The 8775-nt window shown below is 36.4% G+C and overlaps 1 protein-coding gene across 1 annotated transcript; it reads right to left on the reverse strand.

The window, feature by feature from the left end:
• Window positions 1-1094: 1094 nt before the first annotated feature.
• LOC116108604 (putative ABC transporter B family member 8) lies at window positions 1095-7274 on the reverse strand. The gene is made up of 9 exons (XM_031394846.1): window positions 6951-7274; window positions 6785-6839; window positions 6286-6464; window positions 5566-6023; window positions 3911-4451; window positions 3649-3828; window positions 2237-3523; window positions 1728-2143; window positions 1095-1632 (listed from the first exon to the last, which is right to left on the reverse strand). The coding sequence occupies exons 1-9, from the start codon at window positions 7200-7202 to the stop codon at window positions 1281-1283; spliced, it is 3720 nt and encodes a 1239-aa protein (XP_031250706.1). The 5' UTR covers window positions 7203-7274; the 3' UTR covers window positions 1095-1280.
• Between the last annotated feature and the right edge of the window lie 1501 nt (window positions 7275-8775).

An 8775-nucleotide genomic window follows, 5' to 3' on the forward strand; every position in this document is an offset into this window, starting at 1 on the left:
AACCGTTTAGTCATCGTTCGCTGACCGAGAGTTTGTGTTCATCGATCGTTTTCTGGTGAAGTGGTGGAAGACAAACGATGATTTGTCGTGGCTAGGAAGGTTAGGGGTTTTGTAAGGGAGGATGTGAGGAGCAAATGGTGGTGGTGGTTGAGGTTTTCGCTGTTCAAAACGGCTAAAAATCGGCAAAAACTAGTTGCATGTCGCGACTGTCGTGGCTGGCGATCGACGAGTGATGAGGGGTTGTGAAGTGTAATTTTTTTTTGTAAAGGGGAGGATGGAGGTTCAAATGGTGGTGACAAGGGTGATTTTGGGTGGAAGAATTGCCAGAAAAAGGGCGAAAAATGTTAGGGATGCCGTCTGCTAACGTGCGCTGCAGGACTATTAGAGGCGGGCCAGGCGGCGATCTACTTTGCCGTCACTTTAAGGGTGAGAATCTGGAATAAATGTAATCAGAGGTACCAACTGGGATTTCGTCAAACCTTGGGTGGGAATGTGTCGTTTACTCTTTTACCAAATCCTTTTTAATGTAACAACTTATCGGTTGTCTGTTACAAAGTTAATAAATTATTCTATCAAAAATAAATCAAACAATATGATTATCAATATGCCAAAAGATGAATATATGGATTATAGAATATTGAATTTAGAGTATAGAGTTTAAGACAAACCTGATTTATTTATGATTTGTCATTCTTGGATACCTTATGGAAGAAGCGACAGTTTTTCATATGTCCAAAAAGTGTAGGTCTTTCTTTCCAATAACACACGCTTAATACGACTAACAAATGGGTTAATTAAATTATTCAGATTGCGTTTAAAAATGAGACCTAACCAATTTATATATTAGTTTATTGGGTCTGCCCATCAAAGACCTAATAAACCCTGAAGCCTATTATAGTCTCAAACCTATATTAGTCGTCAAACCTAGATTATTCAAAATGAGTGTATTAGACAAATTTTGGAATTATCACATAAGCTTATTAGGATATCTCATTGAACTATGTATTTTTCCGGTTTGATTAAATCAAAATATAATTCATGTTAGCCCATAATTAATAAATTTTCCAACATTGAACAAATCATTGACAAATGGGTTATGAAAGATTGAAGCTTAGTACTGATTAACAACCGTCCAGTCTGCTCATCACAACTCTTAGTGTAATTACACTGATATAATTACCACTATACAGGTATTTTAACTGGGAGGTTTGGAATATAATCTGGCATATATAGGACATAAATTCAACAACAAGCTCTCCCCATTTGCCATTTTTGTATCTCTATGATTGAAGGCTGGCGAGGTTAAAGAAGGCACCGCGCATGTGTTTGAGTTGAGCATAGGTTCCTCGTTCCACTACCTTCCCATCTGCAACCAAGGCAATGGAATCAAGCTTTTTTATGGTGTTGAGTCGATGAGCTACCACAATTGTTGTCCTTCCCACCATAATTCGGTCCAACGCTTCTTGCACAACCTGCTCAGATTGCACATCCAGAGCACTGGTTGCCTCATCTAGTAGCAGTATTGTTGGGTTCCTGATTATAGCTCTTGCAATTGCTATTCTTTGTTTCTGCCCTCCTGATAATTGAACTCCTCTTTCACCGCATTCAGTTTCATACCCATCTTTTAGTGATCTACAATAAAATAACATAATGTAGTAAAAAATTAGCTCAAAAACAATTAGATTAGGTTAATTTTCAAACACTAAAAGCTTGCATAGCATACTTACGAAATGAATTCATGAGCTTTTGCAGCCCTAGCAGCTTCCGCCACCTCATTTTCTGAAGCATCAAGCTTCCCAAACATGATGTTATCCCGAATGCTGCCTGAATATATCACTGGCTCTTGGCTGACAACCGCCGTGTATCTTCTATACCATTGAACGTCTAGCTCCCTTACATCTACCCCATCTATTTTCACTGACCCCCTCTCAACATCATAAAATCTTTGAATCAATCCAATAACGGTTGATTTTCCACACCCACTTCTTCCTACGAGTCCAACACTTGTTCCTGGTTTCACCTCCAAGGAAAATTGTCGCAACACAAGGTTCTCTGGCCTGTTTGGGTATGCAAAATCAACCCTTTTCATCTCTATCTTCCCTGCCATTTTTTCTAACTTGCTTCCACTTGACCCTTCCCCTGCCTGATAAAATTTACAAACCCATCTATCAAAGTAATACTTGAGGCTACCATTTCAATTGAAAGAGTAAAATTGGATAAAGTGTATGTTACTTACATGTGAAGAGCCTGGAATGAGAGATTGGCGATCAAGAATGTTGAATACGGATGCAATTGCGGTTGAGCCCTTGGCTATATCAGAAGTCATGCTTCCTGCATCAGCTATAACCTTTCCAGTGCTTACTAATATGAAAAATGTCTTAAACACATCCCCTGCTGAAATCTCTCCCTTTTCCACCAAAGTACCACCATACCAGAAATCCAGAGCCCATGACATGAAAGTTAGGCATTGAGCAGACCCCATACCAATTCCAGCAAGCCATGATTTTTTCGTTGCCTCCTTTCTGGGTTCCTCTTGAGCCTCATCAAAAAGTTGAAGAACCTTTCCCAAACTTCCGTATGAAGTCACAATTCTATGATTAATCACTGCTTCCACAGCAATTTGAGTACTGTGATTTTGTGCCTTCACAAAATTGGTTGAAACGCTTGAGAGCAATACTTTTCGAGTATAAAAACACAGAATCGTGAGAGGTTGGACCGCAATCATAACTATTGCTAATTTCCAAGCCACAACTAACCCCAAAATCATCGCAATGGTAACGGCAGAAGTAGTTTGAACCAATAAGGATACTCTGTCTGCAACCAGGGACTTGACCATAGAAGCCTCATTACTCAATCTCGAACACAAAGCTCCACTGGAATTTTGCTCTTCATCAAACCAAGCGGCTTCGAATGTCAGAATCTTTTCAAGCATTCTTATCCTGATTCTCTTCGTTAGCCGTTCACCCATATAAGCAAAATTGTAATGTTGCACAAGATTCAAAACAAGAGAAATCAAGGTAAGAGAAGAGAAAATTAAGGAATATGTACGAATTCGAGCCTGCATTTCCTGGTGGGTTTTTGCGAAGAAAGCTGAAATCATGCCACCGATGGTTAGGGCATAAATAGGCTGCACTGAGCCAAAGGCTACAGCTGAGAGGCTTCCAGCAAGACCTTGCTTCCATTCAGGCGCATTTAAAGAGAGAAGCCTAGAGAAGGACGGTGGCGCGTGAGTTACCGGCTGTGGGCTATCAATAACGGATAGTGGTGAAGCAAACACAGCCGGGCTCGATTTTGATGTACTAAGCCGGCCACCACTACTTCTTGCCGCTGATGAGTAATGCGTTTCTGGGTTTGGTTCTTGGTCGTCACAGCTGAATTGTCTCTGCATTTTTGCCATTTTTGCATAGTGGCCATTTGTTCTGTTGATGAGTTCACTGGGTGAGCCTATTTCGACGATGCAACCGTTACTTACGACTGCTATAAGATCTGCATTCCTCACTGTTGAAAGCTTGTGTGCTACTACCTGACATATCAAACAATTGTTAAAAAGAAAAATGATGCAATTGCATAATCTGTATACAAACATTATAAATGACCTATTTATTGTAATATATAGTAGCCAATATCAGTTAAATTAGTCAAATTTACCAGTGTGGTTCTTCCCATAGAGGCTTGATCAAGGGCATTTTGCACCAATTTTTCTGATTCAGAGTCAAGAGCACTTGTTGCTTCATCAAGTAGGAGAATCACAGGGTTCTTAATGATGGCTCTAGCAATAGCAATTCGCTGCTTTTGTCCACCTGATAAAAGTGCTCCACGTTCACCAACCTATTACACCAGCTGATTATCTTAATTAGTGAAGACTAAATTTTCTTCAACTTACTCATGATGAAATTTAAGAGCCACTTACCTTTGTTTCATAACCTTCTGGAAGTTGTCTTATGAAATTATGAGCATTTGCAGCCATGGCTGAAGCAATGATTTCATCCATGGTGGCATCAAGCTTCCCAAACATAATATTTTCCTTTATTGAAGTCCCAAACAACGCATGTTCTTGACTAACTAGACCCATCTTCCCTCTAACCCATTTCAACTGCAGTTTTCTGATATCTACACCGTCAATCTTCACAATTCCATCATCTGCATCATAAAAGCGCTGCACAAGTGCAATTGCAGTTGATTTTCCACTTCCACTTGCCCCAACAAGAGCTACAGTTTTGCCTGCTTCAACTTTGAGACTGTAATCTTTCAGTACAATTGAGTCAGGACGAGAAGGGTAGGTGAATTTTACATGCTCAAATTCTATTTCTCCTTGAATTTGTTCCAATACAAGTCCTTTTGTGTCTTCACCATCAATTTCAGGAATTCTGTCTATCCTGTTGAATATTCTTGTTGCTGCAACTGAAGCTTCTGTGAAGTACTTTACTTCAGGAAGTGCCATTCCAAGGGATCTGCATGCATCATATTCACCTTCTTTTTTAGAATAAATACACATCAATTTCTTTTTTACAAAAATAAATCAACGTCTCTTTTATTCAAAAAGTATTACATCAATACTTTGTACCGTTGGATCAAAGGAGAGAAAGGGTTGAAAATTCAAATCAAGCTTTTTAAGTTAAAAATTGCACCAAATAATTAATGCTTTTGACTACAATAACTAAAGATATTCGCAAATGCAGCATAAATGATGACTCCAATTTCAATCTCTTCTTTCCTCTTGCTTAACTAAATGCCATTAATTTCCTTCTAAGAAAAATAATATTTAATAAAGTCTCTCCTTTAAAGTGACACATTTCATGGCAAAATAAGGTTCAAAATACTTGCTTTTTATGAGAATCCAGAGACTCGATATTTTTGGCTGAAGGGAAAAACGTTATATCAAATAATATAGCTAGTTTCCATCTCTTCAAAGTACAGAATATGACTCATAGAGCAATGAATTTATAAGAGCATATGAACTAAACCTTTAGGAGTTTGTAGAAGAAGCTTAGATCTTTGCTTAAAGGAACATGGAACTTGTATATGTTAATTGGTGGAAGAACCTTTCTACAACAAAGTGTATTTAAATATACTACAGGATTAAAAACTAAACCTCAAACAGAGGCACCCAATAAATGAATTTCAAGCTAGCTAGGGGATTAAGCATGGAGGTCCCATCCTCAAGTCCTAGATACCAGTATTTGTTCTTCTTTTCACGATTTATAAAAGATGAAGGTTTCAATTATGAATCCATATATAAATGATTACAAGGCTGAAAAGCTAGTTATATAATTAAATAGTGAAGTATAGTTGTAGTAAGGCTTCAATGGCATGTAATTGTAAATTAAAGAGGAAGAAAGCTTTAATAAGATGATGATGAAGATGAGTATTTTATGAAGCATCTATATTGTTTATTGATAAAATCATTTAGAAAAATCTAGCTACTTTAAGATTCATCAATATATAAAGATGGCTTTTATACCGAATCTCATTATATTTACATACGAGCAATCTGTATTTATATATAATTAGAATCTACTGATTAGAAAGATTGATTTATATATATAACGAAAGTTAAGCACATACAGTCCACTCAGTACGAAGGAAATGCCAGCTGCATAGATCCTTCCGCCGCTTTCTCCTTTGTACATCACCAAACGACTTCCATACCAAGCAAGGAAAGCCCATATTGCAAAAGAAAGCCCTGTGCTCCCCACAGCCAAACCTTTTGCTATGCCTTGTTTAATTCCCAGTTTCGTTGTTCTATCCAATATATCTGAATATCTATCAACGATTCTCCTCTCAGCCGTGAATGAATACACAGTCTTAATCGAGCTTAGAGCCTGCTCTACAATGCTATTTGCTATGCCATACTCCTTGTAGGCTTTCTTCGACAGATAAAGAAGGTATTTTCCATAAATCATTCCAGGAATTATCAGGAGAAGTAGCGTTGGAAAGGCTACTATAGACAACCTCCATGAAAAGTATGTGGAGAATGCAAGTCCTGAGATGAACACAGAAGCGTGCATAAGAAACATGGGCACCTGCAAAACATAAAAGAAAACGTTTCAAAATAATTAAGGACTCAGATATCTTAAACCATTAAATGGAAGAACAGAAGAAGATGAACATAGAACTAGGCCCGATGAATCCATTTGATTTTCACAGAAAATCTGGAAATCAAACTCATGAATTCAATTGATTGCAATCAAATGTTTATTTCTTATAGAGTGCATGAGTCATATCACGTTCTTGGGTCGTCAAGAAAAGGTGCTTAAGATCCTTTTCCTATTACAAAATATTTACCTTTTCACTGAGAACTTCTTGTATGAGAGACGTATCTTTTGATATGCTGTTAATGATTTCCGAAGTTGTTGCTTCTTGTGAATCAAAAAATCCGACTTCTTGTCTCAGAACAGCTTCCAAATACTTGTAGCGGATCTTCAGCACCTGCCGCTCGCTGGTTTTGCTCCAACAATAACCTTCTGTGAGAACAAATTATAAATATTCATTAGTCTCGGAGCCATTTTCTTTACTTAAATTTATACGAGGGTTTTTGTTTTATAGCATTGAAATGAGTAGTTTACTCAAAATTTGGGCATTCTAGGGTTCCATAAAATGACCTCGTTTCCTTATGACAGTTGTTGTCTCCTTTTTACCAACTTGAGTTCTTCAATGCTCTTTGGAGCACAAAGGACTCTTGATCTAATTAGCTTTAAGTGTCCAAACATGCCCTTATCCTCAAAAAGCAAATTAAATCAAAGATCCATAAAAAGAAAAACCAAATAAAAGTTTTAAAAATTACCCATAAAAGCCACCACCATGACTGCTAATCCCAAGTACACAAAATATAAGCTGCACTGTTACCAGATCAAAAAAAAAAAAAAAAACGTGGCTGAGAAAGAGTTAGTTGAAACAAGAAAAAGAAAAGAGTGAGTGAGAGATAGTGTGTTGACGACTTGACGGCTAACCTTTTCAACTTCGTCCATGAAACTATCATGATTTTGGGTATGACCATATCCCAAACTGTTCATTATGCTGCTGGCAAAGACAAGTAAACAGTTTGTAGACATGCCATCTCCAATAGCTCCAACAGTTCCCAACATCATTAACAAAATATCTGTCCAATCAGCATATCTTAAAATTATTGCTATACTATTCTTACTCTCCTTTCCTCTGATCTCTCCTTTCTCTTGCTCTCTCATCTCTGAAGAACTACTCATATTTTACTTGAAAACTTTTAGTGCAGAAAGAAGTGGTCACTGGTCTACTTGGAAACAAAAAAATGGTTACGAATAAAAGATAACAATCAACACTACACTTGACTCGAGTGTATATATTTATAAGGAGGGGGATGTACTGAATGTCATGATTTTCCATGAAGCAACCATTAAGGTTTATGTGGGGTTGTTAAAGACATTATTTTTATATAATGGGTGCTTGTCACTTTCAACACCATCAGAGCGATCGAGCCATGATAAATCATTTTTTAAATGGGCCATTTTTGTTATTGTGCATTTCTTTTTCTCTTACTTTTTGTTAGTTTTTTACTTATTTGTGATGTGAGATTGCTTTGAGCACATGTCGTTTTATGTCTTACTTTTATATTAACCACTGAAATGGTCCTTTTGAAAAAAGGAGAACTGTTGGGGCATTCCAAGATCGATTTCAATTCATTTGCCAAGCCCTAGAAATTGTATTAATTATTCTATACAAATCAAAACTCGAGAGAAAGAAATAGATCTATTAATTAGCTCTCAACTTGTTTATTTAATTTCTACTGGGTGTAGATATATTTCTCTCTGAGTTTTGCTTTTTCTTCTCCATGCGTATACCTAGCTATTCAAAGATTAGCCTTTTAAAGAAGGGATTCGATAGCAACTTTTTCTATAATATATGAACAAATTGAAGAAATTAATTAAAAAGAATCCCAAAAGAAACGTAAAGTAATTAATAGAAAGAGAAAAAAAAAAAATCAATATATTGGTAGAGATTAAAAAAAAATATATATCCATGAAAGCATATTCCTTCCTATCTCAAGTTGCATGCACAGATCTTCTTCTGTCTTTTCATTACGTTATTAGCTGTATATGTTTGACATCTGAAATCGATTATTTCTCTCGCAGTCTCATACAACCATTTTCACTCTTCAGATATATCTTCTCCATAAGTTTTGTTCGATGTTTTAGAAATGAGAATATACATAGTACAATAGCAAATCACAGTTAACGATACATGAGCACCAAATTAATATCATTTCTGATCCTCATCCTTTTTCTTTTTATATAAATAGAGAATCTTTATATATATATATATATATATATAATGCATAGATTTAAAGAAAACGGCAACATGTTGCCATGGACACCTGGCTATGCCTTCTGCTCTTGTTTGTTTATCACCTACATCATTATAATTATATATTCCTTGCGGTCCATTGATAATTTAGATCATCATCGTAAGGTTGGATACTTGAAGATTTTGAGATCTTAAGGAGATATGAAATCTTCTTGATAGGATCTTTTTTCGTCTTCTTTACACTGCTGATTAAGGGCCATAATTCTTTTTATTAATTTTTGTTTCATTACCAACTATTTTCCTGTTTTGGAACATTGAAACAGTACTAAACAGGTCATCTTTACTTGTTGGATTCCGGAATCTAATTGTACTTTCTGCCTCTTCCAATTAATTTCAAGTTATAATGTTTAATTGATTCAGCAAATTTAACTCCAACAAATTAAAGATGCCGTTACTGCTACCATATATATTATCCTTGTTCTAATTGGTGGAGCCGCT

Source organism: Pistacia vera, unplaced genomic scaffold (genome assembly GCF_008641045.1).
Source record: "Pistacia vera cultivar Batoury unplaced genomic scaffold, PisVer_v2 Contig566, whole genome shotgun sequence".
Classification (NCBI taxonomy): domain Eukaryota; kingdom Viridiplantae; phylum Streptophyta; class Magnoliopsida; order Sapindales; family Anacardiaceae; genus Pistacia; species Pistacia vera.

Coding starts and splice junctions, on each gene's coding strand:
- LOC116108604 (XM_031394846.1), bottom strand. CDS start 7,202: ATGAGTAGTTCTTCAGAGATGAGAGAGCAAGAGAAAGGAGAGATCAGA. Junction 3,524..3,648: donor CTATGGGAAGAACCACACTG/GTAAATTTGACT, acceptor TTGATATGTCAG/GTAGTAGCACACAAGCTTTC. Junction 2,144..2,236: donor TCATTCCAGGCTCTTCACAT/GTAAGTAACATA, acceptor AAATTTTATCAG/GCAGGGGAAGGGTCAAGTGG.